Consider the following 21,401-nt stretch of genomic DNA (forward strand, 5'->3'; position numbering starts at 1 on the left):
CACTTGGAAGGCAGAGATAGGTGGATCTTAGTGAGTTTGAGGCCAGTTTGGTCTACACAGCTTCATAGTGAGACCCTGTCTCAATTTTTTTTCTCACTTTATTTTTGTGGGAGCCAGGTCTCTCCTCCCATTACTTGGGCTCTGGGGATCAAACTCAGGTGTTAGCCTTGGCAGCAAGAGCCCTTGCCAATTGCCCTTGCCAGCTAAGCTAGCTTGCTGGCTATGTATTAGATGCTTTCTATTGCTGAAAGTTTCCAAAATATCTGGGTTGTAACTTACCTCAAATCTTATTTTCCAGTTTTCATCTTCATATTTTTTATTCTGACCTCTTGGTTTCTGAAATAATATAGTATCATTCACCAGTTAAAAACAACTTTTATTTTCTAACAAAATACTTCTTTAAGGCATTTTTTTGTACTTTACAAAAACTAGATATATAAGTCATGTTGGCATTCACTTTGTAGACCAGGCTGGACTTAAACTCACAGAAATCTGCCTGCCTCTGCCACCCTAGTGCTGAGAAATAATTCAGCCACTAAAAGCAATTGCTCTTGTGGAAGACCTGGGTTCAATTCCTAACATCCATAAGGTAGCTCACTGTTGGGGACACAAAGGTCCTTGTACTCACAGAAAAAGCACTAAGAGAATTAGGAATGTTAATCATACAGGGGTGTCTCTTTTCAATGGAGGAGATAAAAACCAAATATCTGCATTCCATACAGAAACCTGAGAGTGGATTTTGTTAATGATCTGGTGGCCTTTTTGCTCTCTGTGGGGGCAGACCTTATCCACTTTTTGCTATAGAGGCAGATCTCACCCAAATTCCCCAGAAAGATTATCTCAGACTCTTCCCTACCTAGATTGTTACCCATCCTTAGGGGAGATGTCACATGTACTTTATGGCCTGCTGACCGCTATGCTATTGGTCAGAGACCACACTAGACTTAAGCCTTTAAGCTATAGAACCCACCCGCATGGTCACATGTACTTTGTAAAAGAGTCTCTATGGAGTCACACCTTAAGCTTTATTGTGCACATGGAATTGGACTGATTGGACTGATTGTTGCCTGGAAACCTTTTCCCAGATTGAACTGTGTTTTAAATATGCTGACAATGAACCTGGCATTAGACTCCCCAAAGTCTGATCCAAGTTGATGAAGTCAATCTGCATTGGGTTTTCATTCTTATCTTTGTGCAGTTTGCTTCCCTGTCTGATACCTACAGGGACCCACCTCAGCTCACAAGCATCTTTAAACCCAGTTCCAGGGGATCTAGCACCCTCTTTTTGACATTAGTGGGGCACTAGGCATGCATGTGGTCGACATATATAGATGCAGGCAAAACATTAATACACATTAAACAAAAATTAAAAAAAATAAAACTTTAAAAATCAAGATAAAAATCCCATTTTATTTTCAAAGTGAGGGTCTCATGTAGCCCAGCCTGACCTTGAGCTCATTATGTAGTTTAAGGAAGACCTTAATTTTCTTTTTTCTTTTTTGGTTTTTCGAGACAGGGTTTTTTTGTATAGCTTTGCGCCTTTCCTGGGACTCACTTGGTAGCCCAGGCTGGCCTCGAACTCACAAGAGATCTGCCTGCCTCTGCCTCCTGAGTGCGACCTTAATTTTCTAATAGCATTCCTGTTTCTACCTGAAAATGCTGGCCTGCTCCATCATGCCCAGCTAAAATTTGCACGCTGGCATTCAATATCTTCTGGCACCCAAAACATTTTCAATTTCAGATCACCATATTTTGAGTGTTTGGATTAGGGACACTCATGTTGTAATATAAGGCTTCTAGATCAAGTCAAAAGACATTTTATGTGGGGATAGAGCCCTTTACTGGCATGAAATTTTATACAATGCATCTCATGCTCAAATTCAACAACAAGTGGCTAACATAAAGAAGCCTTACTAGGGTAGAAGATACAGAAACATTAGTAGAGTTTTAATGTAAATAAAAATGTTTTTCAGGATATATATATCATTGTACTTTTTTTTTCAAAAAAGAATTGACAAATTCTCATTGTGGATCCCCTTAAGAGATCAGGTAGACCTCTTAAGGTAGATCAGACAGACTTAAGACTTGCAGTGTAAGTAGAATGTGGTGGCACCTGACTGTAATCCCAGCAGGTGGAGGAATTTAAGGAGGAATGAGGACTACAATTTTTAAGGCCAACCTGATCTATAGGAGACACACCAAAAGACTTGAGGTGTAAGACAGATTAAGACATTTTAATTAGAATCAATTAAAATGTGTATTATTTATAGGAAAACAGTTCACTTACTTCTTTAAATATCTCCTCAGAATGTTCAAAAATACAATATTTATGATGGGCCATAAAATGAGAAAGTGACATCTCATCAAAATAGAGATGAACAGACAACTTTCCCCATGGATTTTCAGGCAATTCCTATTAAATTCAATAACAAAGACTGTTACTATAAAAACTTTTACTCAGTGCCTAAACTTTTATAGTTAGCAAATATGAAATGTGTTTCTGACAATAACAGCAGCACCAAATAGTCTGAGTGACTCACAGCAAAGAATTTTCTTCCTGATATTTTGGCAGATGATGAAGCAGTAATGCTACTCTTGGACTTATATAAAATATACTTGCATATCTATACCATACAGATTTCCTAGTTATTAGAAACTACAGATAGATCACCTTTAGATGATACTAGTTTATACTAAGAACAGGTTAAGAGGCAAAGAAATGAATTTTAACTAAAAATCTCCAAAATGTCAGGAATCAGAAGAATCAACATTCTCACGTGAGAAATCATGAAAACGGCTTTAATACTGAATATAAAGTCCACTTACAATTACCATGAATTGGTATGTCCACAGCTGGTTAAGCTGGCTATTTCTTTGGCAGTTTCTTTCCCATTTCTACTAGTCCCACTATTCTCCAAATTAACATCCTCACAGAGGAAGGAGAAATGCCTTTGGGCAGATCTATCTACTTGTTTCCTTCTAACCAGCCATATGAGGCATCCAGAAGGAAATACTAGAACACATTTGTGTCAGATCCCATGTGCCTGTGTGACAGTGTAGGCTAGGCCATACAACCACGCCTCTGCCATTCCTTCTAAACATGGCTGCTTCTACATAGGCCCATGGCACCTTCTCTCAACAATGACATGCCCTGTCCTGTCACACCTTATGTCTTGACTGAAATGTTACTTGACAGCCATGTTAACGTGGAGCCTCTTTCTCAGCTGCATCTCTTTATACCGGAGTCTCTGCTGCAAGCCCTCATCTGCCTAATACACTGTAGAGGTCATTGAGGTCATTGTGTTTTTATCTGCTGGCTGGTTTCCACCATGAACAGCTCAGCTCCACCGACAGGGTTTTGGACCGTCCAAGCCTCAGTAACATTTCTCAGTGTATCTAATGCTGGAGAAGCATGTCTAGGCAAGGCATGGAACCAAGTGGGCTAAGGAGCACTGAGCATTCAGTCTGCAAAACCAAGTGGTGGTTTTCCTGAAAGTTAATTTGTAAAGAAAGCTACCTTGACTAAGTAAAAAAAAAAATTCTATCTTGCATTAGGTGACTTGACAAGGGTTCTTGTGTATTTGGGTAGGAACCCTCAGCACTAACCTACTGGCTTCCTTATTTAGGTTGAGCCTGTGGCTCTTGAATGCAGAAATATTTTCCTAACCATTTTCTTCTCTCCCAATGCCAGGTCTCAAACATATGCAGATTAGTTGTACTACTTACTGCTCAGCATCCCTCACAGGGCCACTCTTGCATCCTACTCACCATTTCTCCCCTTTCTACCAGACAGTTGTGTCCCTGTCAGGACGGTCACCTTCAGTTCCCCCTCTGTAAATCCTGCTGTGCTTGCCCCCACTGTCTCCTGACTCATGCTGTTCTGCAGTGCAGATGTCCTGCCTGCTTCACTAACTAGAGGAGGCCTTTGAGGACAGGGACCGTCTGCACCTTACACAATGCTGTACGGCAGCAGACTCGGCACACTGGTACCTATTGATACATGAACAATGGCACATTGCCCTGTATCCATATAAGGAAACTATTAGGAACAAATCTTTCAGTCATCCAATTCAATGTTTATGAAACGTCTCAGGAACTTGTTCAAAATCAGGCTTATTTAAAACAAGCATTGGAATGAAGGCAGTAATTTCTTATACGTTAACAAATAATTTATAGTCGCATATGAACACATATAACATGGCTTGTCATTAAAAATATTCCTCAAATTATATTCATTGTGGTATTTCATGACAAACAGTTTCAACTTGACTATGCTTTAAAGACAACTTACCATAATGTGAATGTCCACCTCTCTCTTTGAAAGCAACTCTTGAAGCAGCTCTATGGCATCTGGCTGCCACACATTCCCAACCTGTATGGAATGAACACACTTATACTTCCATAACATGACACCAAGCAAGAATAAATTAAAACACAAAGAAACAGCCATAAGCAAGGACTGCCTGGCGGTAGAACCAAGTACACGAGTATTCTGGGCAGCCAACAAGCATCATCTTTAAAATTTCCTATCTAGGGGCCAGAGAGATGGCTCATCGGCTACGAGTGCTTCCTCCTCTTGCAGAGGACTAGAATTTGGTTCCCAGCACCTATGTTGGACAGCTCACAATTACTTGTAATCCAGTTCCAGGGCAACAGACTCCCCTTTCTGGACTCTGTGGTACCCACACTTATGTACATACCCACACACGGACACATATTTATTAGAAAAATAGAAGACATCTTATAACGAATTCATATTATCTGAGCTTCTCCCTACTGTACTCAATATTTTATGCTTTCAAAGCATAAACTAGGGTGGGGATGCAACTTAGTTGGTAGAGTGCCTGCCTAGCACGTATGAAAGCCTGGGTTTGATCATCAGCATCATATTAACTAGGCATGGTGGCACACACCTATGACCCTGTTATCTGGGAAGTGGAAGTAGAAGGATTATAATTCAAGGTCATCCTCTGCTACAAAGGGGGTTAGAGACCAGCCTGGGCTACAAAACATCCTTTCTCAAGAATTACAAGGCTATTCTCCCAAAAGAACCCTCTAAAAACAACTCCCCAAACTTACATTAAAGACAACATATCACAGTTAAAACTTTAAAAACAGTTCAATATGCTCATGCAGTGCTTATATAGGCCAAAAGTATATATTCACCAAGGGACATATTTCTTAACATGGCAGAGCCTCTAGACAAGAAAACAGCCATGTGGTGAGTCCTTTGCAAGTAGCTCATGGATCTCCAGGGATCCTGTGAATGGATATACTTCAGTGACATGCTGACTCACTATCACAAAGGACTCAATTCCAAACCACCCAGCCGAGCCATTCCTAACCCTGGAGCCCCAGAAACTGCAACAGGAAAGGAGTTTACAGTTTGAGCTTTGTTATTGTTAAAACTGAAGAAATAACTGCTTAGGACCGTTTCAGCAGAGTATGACCAAATGCTATGCTGCCATTTACTCACAGGTTTTATATATTGCAGTATAATTTTGTAGTCTTCCTCATTAAAGGCCTTTGAGATTTTACTTGTAGGTATTTTTAAAATTTATATTGCTGGATGGGGGCTGGAGAAAGAACTCAGTGGTTATGAGCACTTACTGTTTTTCCAAAGGACCTGGGTTGGTTCCCAGCACCTACATGTTGGTTAACAAGCATCTGTAACTCCAGTTCCTTGGATTCTACTCCCTCTCCTGGCCACCGTGAGTACTGCATGCATATGGTGCATTTACATACATGCAGGCCAAGCACTCAGACACATTAAAAACAAAAACAAACCCTTTGCCAGGTATGGTGGCGCATGTCTTTAATCCCAGCACTTGGGAGGCAAAGGCAGGAGGATTTCTATGAGTTAGAGGTCAGCTGGTCTACTTAGTGAGTTTCAGGACAGCCAAGGTTACACAGTGAGATCCTGTTAAAACAAAACCAAAACCAATAACAATAAAACTTAAAAAGAAAAAATTGTATTACAATTGAAAGGGATTTAATTATATACACTAATTTCTAATATCACTAATATAAGACAATATTTAAAATTAACTGCCCACACATTCCTCTGCTCACCGGTAAGGTCTGATAGAGCTGACAGGGAATACAAAACTGGGGTGTATCAGGATACAGCAAAATAGGATAAAGATGGCACTGTGGAATCTTCTCAGTGAACCCATGATCTAAATATTGCACCTGAAACAGACCAAGTAATTTTTCTGATTAAGATTTATTACTAAGCTGGGTGGTGTGACACACTCCTTTAATCCTAGCAGAGGCAGGAGGATCTCTGAGTTCAAGGCCAGCCTGGTGTACAGAGGAAGTCCCAGGACAGTCAGGGCTACACAGAGAAACCCTGTCTTGAAAAAAAAAAATTACTAAAAGCTGGATGACAAAGGGGATTTCCTAGTTTTAAAAAGTAGGATAGGGGTAGGATGTTATGGACTATCAGTAAAGAGCACCAGCTGCTCTTCTAGAGGACCTGGAGTCAATCAATCTCTAGCACCCACATGATGGCTCACAACTGTCTATAACTCCTGTTCCAGGGGATCTGACACTGTCTTCTGGCTCCTGGGGGCATTGTATGCACATGGTGCACAGACATACACTTCCCCATTCCAAGACTGAAGACCTGAGTTTGATCCCTGGAACATGTATAAAGGTGAAAGGAAAGAACTGACTCCACAAAGCTGTCCTCTGATCGCCACATGTGACAGGAAGCATCCTTCCTAACACATCCTTGGTAATGATAAATAAAATCTTAAAGTTTAAAAAGCAACCAAACCTCTGGGTCTCCTGGTGCAGATCTAACTCTAGCAGTTGGGAGAGAGGCAGGACTGCCATAAATTCAAGAACAGTCCGAGCCGCACAGTGTGTTTCATGCCAGCCACGGCTAAACAGCAAGACCCCATGTCAAACAACAAACGGGAACAAAGGAACAGAAGGCACAGGTACCTGTCAATAAACTCAGCACTTGGGAGGCTGAGGAAGGGGCTTGGACTTTGAGGCCTGCTTAGGCTACACAGTCTCAAAAGGACAAAACAAGCAAAAAGTTTGTACCCAATAGCAGGACATCCCAGCACCCAGGAACAGAGGCAGCTGGATCTAGTTAGAGGCCAGCCTGCTCTACATATCAGATCTACATACTGAGACATTAAAAAAAAAAAGAAAAAGAAAATCTATATTCCCTCATCCCATAGAGAATGAAACAATTGTTAAAAGAGGTTTTCATACAGGTAGCCTATAAATCAAACCTTTCTATTATTATTTTTAAAACTTGGGTATTAAGGAGCTGGTAAGACAACTCAGCAGATGAAGTGCTTGATGAGTAAGCCTGATAGTCTGAGTTAACTTCCTGAAACCCATGTAAAGATGGAAGGAGAGAACTGACTCCAGTTTCCCCTGGCTTCTACATGCATGTAGTGGTGCACATGTGACCCCACACCTATGCACAAATAGTACACTGCAATAGGGCTGCAGAGATGGCCTAGCAGCTAAGAGCATGTGCAGCTCCTCCAGAAGACCCTAGTTAAGACTCCTAGCAACCACATCAAGCCACCTGTAATTCCAGCTTCTGGGGATCTGACCTCCAAAGGCACCTGCACTCACTTGCACACATCTACATATGAACAGGTGCATAATTTAAAATAAAAATAAAACTTTAAAAACAAAAACAAAACCATTGAGTACTAAATACCTCAGTTAGCTTTTTTTGAAATGCTTTTCTTTTGATCATTCAATTGTTAAACTGTCTTAAAATAAGGAATACTAATAAGGTTTTTTTTGTTTTTTTGCTTTTGAGGTAGGATTTCTCTGCATAGCCTAGGAAAATAACATCTCTCCAAATGTTTTTCAGTGTGGTAACTGTGTTCATGATGCAGAAGAAACTTGAAGTAGTAAAACTGATGCTATAAAGTAAACGGCATAGAAAATAGTAAGTTATACAAAGTTGAATTTAGCTAAAGGAGTGCTGCCTCCAATACAGCTGGAAGATTAGTTGTGCATTAGTCAGGCTTGTTAGAAGCTCTAGGAAAGAAAATCCTGCACCATAACTGAAGGTTTCTGCACTAAGATTTCTCCAATTAGGCTCCATTCCCACAACACCAAGAGACAACCCTGACTTCCAACAGGCTATTAAGCCTATGCTCTTATTTAAAAACATGCCTCGTTGGGCGGTGGTGGCGCACGCCTTTAATCCCAGCACTTGGGAGGCAGAGGCAGGTGGATCTCTGTGGAGTTCGAGGCCAGCCTGGTCTACCAAGCAAGTTCCATGAAAGACGCAAAGCTACACAGAGAAACCCTGTCTCAAAAAACCAACCAACCAACCAAACAAATAAATAAATCATGCCTCTAAGGGGCAGCCTAATGGCTGAGCCCTGAGTCACAACTATTATTAAGTCCTAGCCTCCACTAAGTCCCCTACTCTCTATCAGGAGAAGCATAATTCTGCCAGGTGGGCAAGATGACTGTGGGTAACAGCTATTGGAAAAGAACAACATTGGTGTGTGTACTTAGGAAATAATTCTAACAATATCCTTGCTGTGTAAATCTCCCATCTGCCCAAGTGGCCAGACTTGCAGTCTCCTGTTTCTGTTGAACATGTTCCAAGAGTGACCTGGAGTGGGGACATGAATGAGAGGTAAGAATAATAGCACACATGGAATGTATAAGTCTAAGGTGTATATAAGCTCATAAAACTTTCTGTTCAGAGCTGGCTCCCTTTTGTGCATTAGCCAGAACCAGTTGTGCCCCATTATTAAAGAGTTCTTTCCTTATTAATCACTAAGTGCGTGGTGTGATTTCTCATTGGGGAGGCATGTTAATTCTATAAAATTTACACATGTGAAAGAAGCTGAAACTTCCACTATATAACTATTAGGTACCATCATCAAGCAAGGTAAATTTCTGTTTAAATTAAAATGCAAAATGTTTCTCTTTAATATTTTACCCCACCCCAATTAGTAGTAAAAATTTCCAGTATTATATAGCTGATGAAATAGTTAATCAATTTCATCACTTTACTTGGTAAATGGAGGTATTTATATCTCTATTTTATATTTTCATTTTTCAATTCATGAAGCAATTTTTAAAGATTCTGAAAGAAATGTAAGAGCTACCTCACTGTTCTGTAAGGTAAACTAACCCATAACTTGGAAAGATTAGCCAGGGAGCTAATTAACATGTCAGAGAATAAGCTGTTTTACTTAATAACAGATGTGCTATTACATAGGGCTACCAGTTAAGCTAAGTGGTATGTCCATTAGGCACTAGTAGTCACATATCCCACCTGCAATGATCTCTTCATTATTTGGTTTCTAATATATGTGAAAACAAAGGCTGGGTCTAGTGGTGCAGGTCTGTAATACTGGCACTTGGGAGGCTGAGGTGGGAGGATCCCAAATTGCATGGATGGCCTACATAAGAGACTGTGTTTCAAAACCAACACCCAAACAGAACGAAAATACCAAGAGCAACAAAAAGAAAATAAAAAGGAAAATCCTTGTTACAAACAACAGTATAATATAGTGTATTGATCTTCCTAAGTTCACCAAAAGGTGTTTTCATCTAAAGTCTGGCCATGTACTCCTCTAGTGTTTAGACTCACCCTGATGGTGCCTCCTACAACCTCCATGACTTTGCCGCGGTACCACAAAGTATCAGATCCTCTCACTGCACAAGGTTCTCCCTTTTTCCAGATGTATGGCTCCAAAAGACCAAGGCACTTTAAATTACTTTGAATTTCATCCATCATTTTGATGAGCTCAAATTCTGTAGAATTTATTGAAAATATAATACACTTAGGAAAATGTGTTATTAGTTACTTCTCACTAGCAACCTACTAACTTCCTTACTTAGGTAATACAAAAAATTATGATCAAGTTTCCAATAAAATTTTTATAAACATTTAATTCAGCTAACAATACATGTTTTTAAAATTTTACTAACAGCACATAAACACTTTGCTATTCTGAGAATACAAATACCATAAAGCACTCTTTGCAATTTAACACCTACCAGATAAGCTAATATGGAAGAACTCTGAGTTTCAGGTGTCACTTTGACAGCACAGTAAGTATAACACAAGTCTTGTATTGTCTATTGCTTAGGGAGAGATAATACTGAAGATACAAGTTAGAATTCTAACTTTTAGGTGTACACATGTGTGGAGGTGCATACAGAGGTCAGAAGACAACCTCAAATGTCATTCCCAGTCTTACTGAGACAGGGCCTTGCACTATCGAGGAACTAGCTATAAAGATTAGGCTGGCTGACCAGAGAGCCCCAAAAATCCACTTGTCACTGTCTACTCAGTGCTACCATGCCTAGCTTTCTAAAAAAAAAAAAAAGTATTTTCTAATAGTGTGTGTGTTATGTGTGTGTGCCCATGTGAGTGCTTGTGGAGCCTGACACTGATGGCCAGATTCCTTCCTCAATTGCTTCTTCACCTCACTGTCTGAAAAGGGGTCTCTTACTGAACATGGAACTCACTGTTTAGCTAGCTAGATGGCTGGCTAGTGAATCCCCAGAGTCTGCTTACCCGTGCTCCCAGCTTTGGGTTTACCGACACGTGCTTCTACCCCAGGTTCTAGGTGGGTGCTCGGTGCCTGAGCTCAAGACCTCGTCTTGGCACAGCAAGCACTTGACCCACTGAGCCATCTTTTCAACCCCACATGTGGCTTCTTTTGTGGGTTCTGGAGACATAACTGAGGTTCAGACGCTGCCTGGCAAGCACTTTACTGACTGAATTATCTCCTCAGCCCAGCCCCATTTTTCTTTTTACTACAAATTGCCTCATTAATTCCACAGTATCTGTATGCCCCCTTATAACTGACTCCATTGAAGGCAAGCTCTGGAGTCAGTGATCACTTCATTCTTGCTTCTTTGGTTCTGCTATCTTAGGTAGGTGTATAAGCCTGAGTTTGTTCTCTGTAAATTGGGTCTGACCGCATCTACCCACATTACTGGTACCCAAGAGAACTAGACAGGATATCAGTTAATGATTAAATATGTCAAATAAAGCTTCTAGATTAGTTGTTATTCTACATCTCAATTATTCACTCTTTCAGGTGCTCAACAAATGGGAGGAAAATGTCAGTAAATTCATAGCTACCAAACCCTCATCATCAGGTGACCCCCTAATGGAACTCCTGAGCCTAAGTCTGTGAATGCTAGAGTTACATGAGTTAGGGATCATTTCGAAAGCACACATTGCATTTGCGTACAAACCCCAGGCAGCCTCAGGAACTTGCAGACATTTGCTGTGACTTCTTATTTTAACAAATTCAAACTTTTGTTTTCTATTTTCATAGAGAGCATCCAAATGCACTGATTTATGACCTTTTGTTATGTATTAAAAAAAATAATACAACCACTTCTACACTGGAACGTGTCATTCAGGGAAACTTGAATCCATGTTCCTGAGCCATGGTCACTCATACATTGTTTAGAATAAATGATTTTTTTTCATTCCCACTGGAGCAAGAGCTGTGTTTTGCACTGACATATGGGACATAGAACAAGTAACTATGTGCACACTACACAATATATATTGAAGAGGGAAAAGGCTATAGTATGATTAAGGGTAATACTTTAGTAAAGGTGCCAGGACAGAGAGAATAAACGAGAATTGTGTAGAAAAATCCATACATATACAGAATATTCTAATCTAAGAATTTTATGCTTTTACACTGTATTTGCATCCTTTCCACCTCCCTCTCCCTGATCCAACTCTTCCCATGCCCCCCTGAATTCATGAGCTCTTTTATACATTTATATGTGTGCATATGGCTATTCACCTTGGGGTGGGGGCTTGTGGAAATTTCCTCCATCTATTCTGTGTCAACTGGTGTGGTCTTTGCAGATCCTGTGCAGGTAACCATACTGTTGAGAATGGTAAAGGCAATACTACCTAGCAGTGGGGAAAGTGAAGCATACTAAGCGAATAGGATAAGTCAAAACTATTCAATCTTTACAAAACCAAGTTGAATGTCTTCTTTACAGCTCTCTAAAAATCAATTCTGGAATACTTTAAAGACTTAAATGAGCCGGGTGGCTGTGGCGCACGCCTTTAATCCCAGCACTCGGGAGGCAGAGCCAGGCAGATCTCTGTGAGTTCGAGGCCAGTCTGGTCCAGAGCGAGATCCAGGACAGTCACCAAAACTATACAGAGAAACCACAGAGAAACCCTGTCTCAAAAAACAAAAAACAAAACAAAACAAAGCAAAAATACTTAAATGAAAAACAAATTTATAAGGCCAGGTCCAGTAATACATTCCTGTAATCCTACCACTTGGGAAGCAGTCCAAAGAGACTCAAATCAAAGGCCAACCTGGGCCACATAGTGAAATGCTATCTCAAAACTTTCAAAAAAAAAAAAAAAAAAAAAAAAGAAAAGAAAAAAGAAAGACGCTCCTGCCCGTCCAATGACATATAATGTTTATCAAAACAAAACATTAAGGGGCTGGAGAGATGGCTCAGTGGTTAAGAGCACTGACTGCTCTTCCAGAGGTCCTGAGTTCAATTCCCAGCAACCACATGGTGGCTCACAACCATCTATAATGGGATCTGATGCCCTCTTCTGGCCTGCAGGGAACATGCAGGCAGAATACTGTATACATAATAAATTAATAAATCTTTAAAAAAACAAACAAACAAACAAAACATTAAAACAAAATAAAAAAACAACAAAAAAAGAAAAATTAAAAAAGCAGAATTGTAGATGTCTTCTATAAAGTTATTCAGTAGAACATGTTTCTGATCTCAGAACAGAAAAGGATTTTTCATGGTACCAGGGATCCAAATCCAGGGCTTTAAGCAAGTTAAGCAAACACTCTAACATCAATGCAAGCTCAATCTCTAGTCCTCCAGTTCTACCTTGACTCTTCAGGACTGGTACTGTAGCAGAAATATGTGCCTATCCCCACTCTTGAGAATTTACTTTACACTCTGGAAAAGGAGATATTGGCTCTGGCTAATGCCCAAAGAGGAGCTGACCACAGATAGAAGATGTTATTAACTTAGGTACATCTTGGGCTTATCATTCCACATAGGGTGTCATCCTTCAATTTCTTTCAGGTCTGGGTCCTAGTTTACACTTTGAACAATTTAAACAGAAACTGGAGATTGCAAATCTGGCCATTTAGGCATATGGGTGATTTACACTGCAAAGATACTACTGCCAAGATTATTTTTAAATATACCAGTGTCGTCATTTTTCGAACAGCTGTTGCCCAGGGTCATCTTACCCACCTGGAAAATAATGCTTTCTTAAGAAGGTAACTGGGGAACCTTATGGCAGGCCAGGACTTAAAGATGGTTGTCACTTTGTGCTGTTCCCTTGGCTGTTTAGAGACATCTCTGATAGCAGGTTGTAAGTCAGAGCTGTCTCCTTGTTATGGGAGATTAACGGCTGGTCAATTCTGGTGAATAAATATTACATCCTAGCATCCTGAATTTTGCCTATCTCTAACAGTCTGGTTAGCACACTAATTAACTCTGGGGTATTTGGAGGCAGGCCCCACCCTTAGCTAAATTCTCCTTTGTGTGACTTAATGTCTCCTATGCAAGTTTATTAGTAAATCCTTTATAACATCAACTCTATTACTCGAGTTTCTTCTACATCAGTACCTAAGCTTGGCCTATTTGCTTCTGCTGTAAAGCTCCACTTACAATTAATAGTGCTCTTTGAAATAAATCCCCAGCACTCCTTGATGCTGAACACTCCTCTCCACCTTTAAGCTTAAACCCTTATGGTCAGGACCTTGGTTTGTTTGTGCTCCTGGTACCAATTAATAAGGAAGGGATGTTTGAAATGCCTGTCGATTTGAGGACATTGAATTGTGTGCTGAGTGGCTGTTATGTAATAGCGAAGTGCAGACTCAGTTTGGCAGAGCATTCACTTTGCTTTTCAGTGTAGCCTGATTTGGCATGCACCTTTAGACTTTGGCTTAGTTTTCATATCCATGTCTGAACCATTTGGCTCTTTCTTGGGTCAGTTTACAGTATAAGCTGATATGAGATAAAATATCTTCACTGTCAGAGGCTTGAATAGTCATTCCTTTGCTGTGCTGTGGAATCAAGATGAAGACTCTTGGGAAACCTGTCTTGCTTATATTTGAATTTGAATAAAAATTTGAGAGATCTAGCCAGCATGGTGATGCACGCCTTTAATCCCAGCACTCAAGAGGCAGAGGCAGGTGGATCTCTGTTGAGTTCAAGGTCAGCCTGGTCTACAAAGTGTTTCAGGATAGCCAGGGCTTCACAGAGAAACAAACAAACAAACAACAAAAACTTGAGACAGCTCTATTATAATTTGTGGGAAACATGGAGAATACTAAGCCTATGATATTTTGGTGGCTCTAAGGGAGAATTTTAGCTGACTAGTCCTGAGTCTGCTGGGTGACACATGCCTTTAATCTAACAGTTGGGAGGCAGAAATAGACAAATCTCTATGAATTTGCGGTCACCATTTGCTACACAGCAAGTTCCAGGCTAGCCAAGGCTACATGGTGAGACTCTGTCTTAAACAAAACAAAACACCCCCCTCCCCCCCACACACTTTAAGAGTGCTTCTGATTTAATGCTTGTGTCATTTTGTGTTTTAATGTGGATCTCTGACAATTGTCTAATGAAGGCTGAACATTTAATGGTTGTAGCATCAGAGATTTATCTACATGGGGTGTCCCTGGGACTCTAGAGAGAAATGCTCCCTCTGGCTCTCTAGGCATCTCTAGGTAACTTGGGTTTTAATTGAAGTTTTGAAGTGTCTGGTCACATGAGATGCAGCAATCTCACAGGAATTACATGTCAAAAGAGAATGGGATTAAAAACTTAATCTGCCTCTAAGATTCCTAAAAGTAACTACTGAATGTATGTTTAGCTTTTTTTTTCTTTTTAAAAGAATCACTGCATACTAAGATTATTCTTAGTATGTCTAATTTAAAAATATGAACATTTTAAAGATGACTTTTGGACTTCTAGGAACTGTTGCCTACTTTTTTCTTTCTTAAATAAATGTGGTGATTCAAGGTTTTTATTTCAGTCAGGCTTAACTGAAATGTAGTTATTCAAGTGTTAACTATGGGGTCCAGTTTTTTGAAATGTTAATTTTGGAACCTAAGGCTGAGGGGAAAAGCAAACAAAACTAAACCTCTTGTATGGTTACAAAAGATCTAGCAAAACTGATTTACAGAAAAAGTTTTGAAAAGATGGCTTAGTGTTTAATAGTACTCACTACTCTTCCAGAGGTCTACAGCCCAGCTTACAAACTACTTAGCTCCAAAGGATCTGACTCCCTCCTCTGGTCTTCACAGTGCCACCCCACCCCCATTCACATAAAAATAAATAAATAGGTTTATGGGTCTGGGGAAATGACTATAGTGTTCTTGTATAGGACCTGAGCTTGGTTAGGGTGGCTGGCAAACACCTGCAACTCCAGTAGATCTAATGCCCTATGGTCTCCATGGGCATCCAAACACATGTATACCTCCCCCAACACATACATATAATTAAAAATAACTAAATAAGAGGTTTAGAATAAAATCAGGTGATCTTAATTTCTTTTATTCTAACATAAATATATTTTACATTTAATTACCTGTTCAAAGACCTGACAAATCTTTACTGCCCTACAGTAAACATTTAGGTATTCTATTTATTTATTTTTATTTGTTTATTGTATATACAATGTTCTGCCTGCATGTATGCCTGCAGGCCAGAAGAGGGCACCAGACCTCATTATAGATGGTTGTGAGCGACCATGTGGTTGCTGGAAATTGAATTCAGGACCTCTGAGGAAGAGAAGCCAGTGCTCTTAACCTCTGAGCCATCTCTCTAGCCCCATATTTAGGTATGCTTAATTTCTTAAAAATCTATTAAAATGGGGGCTGGAGATTGCGCTTAGTAGTTAAGAGTGCTTGCTGCTCTTCCAAAGGACTTAATCCCCACACTAGAGGCTCACAACTGTTGGTAACTCCAACTCCAGGGGATCCAACACCCTCTTTCTTCCTCTGGTACCAGAACACATATGACAGACACATACATATAAATTCAAATAAGATAATCTTTAAAAAGAAAAAAAAACTAAACAATGTTTTTTCTTAAAATGGAGGCTTGCAAGAAAGATGGCTAGTGGGTAAAAGAGCTTGCTATGCAGACCTGACCATCTGAGTTTGATCTCCAGATCCCACAGTAGAAAAAGAACCCATTCACAAAAGCTCTCTTCTGATCTTAATATGCATGCTGTGGTACACATATGGCCTCACACAGACTTGAACTTTCTTTAAAGCCTATTAAAATGTTATATTTGAATCTGTTAAGTAAATTTCATAAAACATTGAAATTTTTTTGTTTTGCTTTGACCACAACACATTAACATTTCTGATCTTTAAACTAAAATGTCAGAGAATAAATGTAGTGGGTGGCTGTTGGAGCCATGCCCTAAAGCACCGCCCCTAGTGAGGCAGCTGTAGCTGTTACACCTATCTGTGACTTTGAGGTACCTGCCCCTGGGGCGGGGCCACCAAGGACCCTTAAGACCTGGAATGCACGTATGCCTGCTCTTCTCGGCTACCTTGTGGTTTTGGATGCTGAGGTCTTAGACCAAGCTGTTCAGTGTGGGACATACATAGCTCAGCTTTCCTGGATCCTATGATAAATGGTCTCCTGTGGTTGTAAGTTTACCCCCAAATAAATTCCTTTGATCATTAAATGGACTCCTTAGATTAATCCCATTTAAATAAACAATTGAAACAGTACAGTTTATTGAAAGTATAGGCTTTTTACTTAATATAAAACAATATTCCTTGAATTTTGTGACAAGTTTTGTTAGGTTACAAAATTTTGTATTGGATTTTGATAAGGATGTTTTTCTAAGGAAGATTCTAAAAAGAATTTAAGTGGCTGGAGAGAGAGCTCAAGAGTGCTTGCTGAGAAATGATGATGGTCAGAGTTCAAATCCTAACACCCATATAACAAGCCAGAGGTCCTGCAAACATCTGTAACTTCAGCTTCAGGGGATCTTATACATGTCTGTCTGTTCATGCAGATGCAGACATGTAGGTAGACAGGCAGGCAGGCAGACTGACTGACAGACAGACAGACAGACAGACAGACACACACACACATCCTTATCCATGTTGACAGGCTGTAGGAGGAAAGCTTTCCCTTAATATTCTCTTTGAAGGTCATTTTTAAGTTCAGCCTCCTGTGGTACCTGCTATTAGGTCAAAGTGGGCCCCGAATGGCAGTGCTGTTGACAGTGTCCTAAGAAGAGGGCCCAGGCCCAATCCAGGCAGATTCTTATCAGGTAAATAGAAGATTCTTATCAGGTTAACAGAAACCAAAACTCAGCATTACACAGAAACCTCCCCCCTCGCCCCCCATCCCCCACCCCAAGACAGGGTTTCTCTGTAGCTTTGGAGCCTGGACTAGCTCTGTAGACCAGGCTGGCCTCGAACTCACAGAGACTGGCCTGCCTCTGCCTCCGGAGTGCTGGGACTAAAGGCGTGTGCCACCACTGCCTGGCTCACAGAAACCTTGTAATGCTGTTTTCTCTGCCCCATGGTCATTTGATGGGGGCAAAGTGCATCTAGTCATGGAAAGCCCGCCTCAGCATAAAGACCCCCACTCTGCTGATGATCACAAAAATACCCACTTGCCCTTTACTACTGAGCCACCTCTCTAGCTCATTCTTTCGCTCTTTTTTTAGATTTATTTATTTATTTATTTATTTATTTATTTATTTATTTGGTTTTTCGAGACAGGGTTTCTCTGTGTAGCTTTGCACCTTTCCTGGAACTCACTTTGGAGACCAGGCTGGCCTCGAACTCACAGAGATCCGCCTGGCTCTGCCTCCCGAGTGCTGGGATTAAAGGCGTGCGCCACCACCGCCCGGCCAAGATTTATTTTTTAATTACATGTATACAAGCATGTCTATGTGGATGCATGTGCTTTAAGCATGGATATCTAAGAAGGTCAGAAGACAGTGTTGGATACTCTGGAGCTGGAGTTATAGGCAGTTCTGAACCACCCAACTTGGGTGCTGGGGCCTAAACTTGGGGCTTCTTCAAGAGCTGTATGTATGTACTCTTAACCACTGAGCTGTCTCTCCAGCTTGGATTTCTCCATAATGTAGATAAGCATTGGGACCCACAGACAGTCCTCTGGCTAGGGAGTTCTGGTAACAGTATGTTGAAATAATTTATTATTTAAAACAACAACAACAACAACAAACCCTCAAATAGCTTAGCTAGGCATTGTTAAAAGCACCCTGCATGCACTGGGTGAGATCATCTAATCCTTCTCACAGCCCCTTGAAAATGAGTTTCAGAGAGGGTAAATTTTCCCAAAGATTTCCATTTTTTTTTCTACCATACTGGAAAACTTGGGCTGCTAGGCCCAGAGTTACTGAAGAAAACTTTATAACATAAAAGACCTTACCTGATAATTTAGGCACTACAAATATAGTTCCATCATCACCAATGCAGCTCACCACTGCCTCAAATGCATTCGTGTTAGGAATAGCTGGTGCTTTATAGCATCTGGTGGTTCTAGTTTCTGATTTTTTCTCCTTTGAATCAGGTACTTTGTGTTCATTGGTTTTATCAGCAATTTTCTTGTTAGTGTCAAAGTTAATTTTTAAGCACTTAGTAACCATTGAATCTTCTTCCAGGGAGATTTCCAAAGACTTCTCAGATGAATGACTATTATTTGATTTACTAATTCTGTAACAAACAAAACAAAAAACATATCTAAATGGGAGCAAAGATAAAACTCTGTAGACAAAAATATGAAAAAAAATCATTCAAATATATGCTAACATTTCATGAAAACCTTTGCTCTAGTCCAGGATGAAGCAGTTTTTTCATGAAGTGGGCTAGACAGTCACAGGAGGAAAAGAGGGAGATGGCTTGGTGGCTCTAGACGGCATCATACAACTGTTAGGTCACTCTCTGGAAAAACAGACCATGCCTCCCCTGGCATCTACTTCTCTAGGAGAAACTGGAAACTATAAGCAACCTGCTTCTTTGATGCTGTGCTGCATAGTTTTATGTCAACTTGACACAGGCTAAAGTCATCTGAGAGGAGGGAACTTCAACTAAGAAAATGTCTCCCATAAAAGGGCTGTAGGCTAGCCTGTACAGCATTTTCTTAATTAGTGATTGATGGAGGAGGGTCCAGCCCATTGTGGGTGGTGCTATCCCTGGGCAGGCAGTCTTAGGTTCTATAAGAAAGCAGGCTGAACAAGCCATGGAGAGCAAGCCAGTAAGCAGTACTCCTTCATGGTCTCTGCATCAGCCCCTGCCTCCAGGATCCCACCCTGTTTGAGTTCCTGACTTCCTTTGATGATAAACTGTGATGTGGAAGTGTAAGCTGAATGAACCCTTTCCTCCCCAACTTGGTCATGATGTTTCATCTGTGCATCACAGCAAAGAAACTCTAACTACGACAGGCACCCATTCCTGGGGGAAGTTTTAAAAGAAAGACATGTTCTTGGAAGCTCTGTATGTGCTAGTGTTTGTGTCTTCTCTCTCCCCTCTCATGCTATCCAGGGCAGCTATTTCTTCTACTCTTTTATTGAAAGCTAACTTGAACGTAAAGCTCTATCTTTTAGGCTATCTGTGCCCACGATCCCCACTTTGGTGAACTTCATTCTGTCTTAGGACTGCTGAGCTCTTCCTAAACCCCTAGCATTGGGCTATGACTTTCTTGCCAACCTACTTGAACCTCTCTGTTCATCTTTTGGTCTTCTCCCTGCCACCCTGATTGATATACAGGCAATCCTAAAATCAAAAAAGTTACTTTTGAGTTCTCAAGAAAAACATATATCTGAACATATTTGTATCTATATCTGTATCCATTTGCATCTATATGTATCTGCATCTCTACCTAGCTGTTCCTGTGTCTATATTATCTGCATCTATATATCTGTTGGTATCTCCTCTGCAGGTAAAATCCAAGATGTGAAGTGAACATTCAGGGCCTCAGATGGCTTCTTTAAAACCCGTTGCTGCTGCTCAAGAGGATGTGACTATCTTTAACTCTTCAGTAGACCTGCCTCCAGAGCTGCATTCCTTGAAAGCAGTCACTGCTTCTCCCAGGGGAAAATATGTCAGCTTTTACTTACAAATGCTTAGCCTTTCCACAATGGTGAGTCGGCCCCTTCTCCTGGTGATTCATGCCTAAGGTGAAACCAGGTTTCACTCCCTATAACAGTCACTAGAACAGAGTTCCAGATTCCTCAGTGCCTGCCTGTACCTGACCCTCACTGAGTTATAGTTTTAAAAAAGTTAATCTATGAGCCAGGAAGGTGATGCATGCTTTAATCCAGCTTTCTATGAGTTCTAGGCCAGCCTAGTCTATATAGTGAATTCCAGGCTAGGCTATATAGTAAAATCCTGTCTCACAAACAAACAAACAAACAAAGTCTAGGTTCAATATAGACTTCTAAATGTTTTCTCTAGCCTATCAGCTGCCTCCACTCACAACTCTTCTCCTTCTCACAAAGCTCCAACCCTGCTGCTCTCTTTTTGTTGCCTGCCCTATTGCAGCTCTCAGTCAAGCAGCAGGTGCAACTCCTAGATTCCTCTCAGAAAAGCTCCCTTATACACTTCTTTAAGCCTTCCTAAGGAAGAAACATTCCTTCAGTGTTGTCTTGTGTTGGTCAGCTGTCATGTTTTTCTAAGGGTTTTACATAATACATTTTATGTAATTTGTGTCTTGTTATTTTATGTTGAAAAAAGAAAGATTAATTCAGATAATAAGGTCTATAAATTAGTTATCAACTCATATGACACTTATGCTTGATTTTAAGACATGTAAATCATATAGATACAAATGCATGAGTATATATACACATATACAGGTTTTACATTAAACACCCCACTCTTCCAATATTGAAATATTGAAATTTTTTTTTGTAAAATATCTTTTTCTGTGTCAAAGTTCAGCCTCTTGAGTTTTCATTTAAATGTAATGGTTTTACTCACAAAAGTTGTTTTGAAGATTTAAAAATAAGCAACTCCAGGATTAACATACAAAATGTTTTTTCCTTTTTTGGTAACTAGATAATTTATTGTTTAAAATTGTTTAAAAATTTGCATTCAGCTCTTGCTACAAATGTAACTTGGAAATAACCCTCTTTTAACAGGGTAGCAAATTAATTAATGTTACTATGATTTATAATATTAAGATTGTTTTTTAAGTACTTATTTATTTTTATTTTATGTGTATGGGTGTTTTCACTACATGTACGTCTGTGCCTTCAGAGGCCAGAAGAGGGCTTCTGATCTTCTAGAATTGGAGTTACAGATGGTTGTGAGTCACTGTGTGGATGCTGGGAATTGAACCCAGGTCCTCTTCAGGAGCAGCCTGTACTCTTAAGTACTGAGCCATCACTCCAGCTC

At 40.2% G+C, this 21,401-nt stretch overlaps 1 protein-coding gene across 1 annotated transcript in view; it reads right to left on the minus strand.

The window, feature by feature from the left end:
• The window catches only part of Rnf17 (ring finger protein 17), a 119,892-nt gene that overhangs the window by 10,977 nt on the left and 87,514 nt on the right, over window positions 1-21,401 (minus strand). Inside the window, exons 26-31 of the mRNA XM_059273571.1 lie at window positions 18,436-18,719; window positions 9,602-9,765; window positions 6,073-6,192; window positions 4,292-4,372; window positions 2,288-2,413; window positions 280-336 (exon numbers count right to left, since the gene is read on the minus strand). Of these exons, the coding sequence (XP_059129554.1) occupies window positions 280-336; window positions 2,288-2,413; window positions 4,292-4,372; window positions 6,073-6,192; window positions 9,602-9,765; window positions 18,436-18,719 (832 nt within the window). The remainder of the gene's footprint in view (window positions 1-279; window positions 337-2,287; window positions 2,414-4,291; window positions 4,373-6,072; window positions 6,193-9,601; window positions 9,766-18,435; window positions 18,720-21,401) is intronic.

The sequence above is a fragment of the Peromyscus eremicus genome, chromosome 9 (genome assembly GCF_949786415.1).
Source record: "Peromyscus eremicus chromosome 9, PerEre_H2_v1, whole genome shotgun sequence".
NCBI classification, from domain to species: domain Eukaryota; kingdom Metazoa; phylum Chordata; class Mammalia; order Rodentia; family Cricetidae; genus Peromyscus; species Peromyscus eremicus.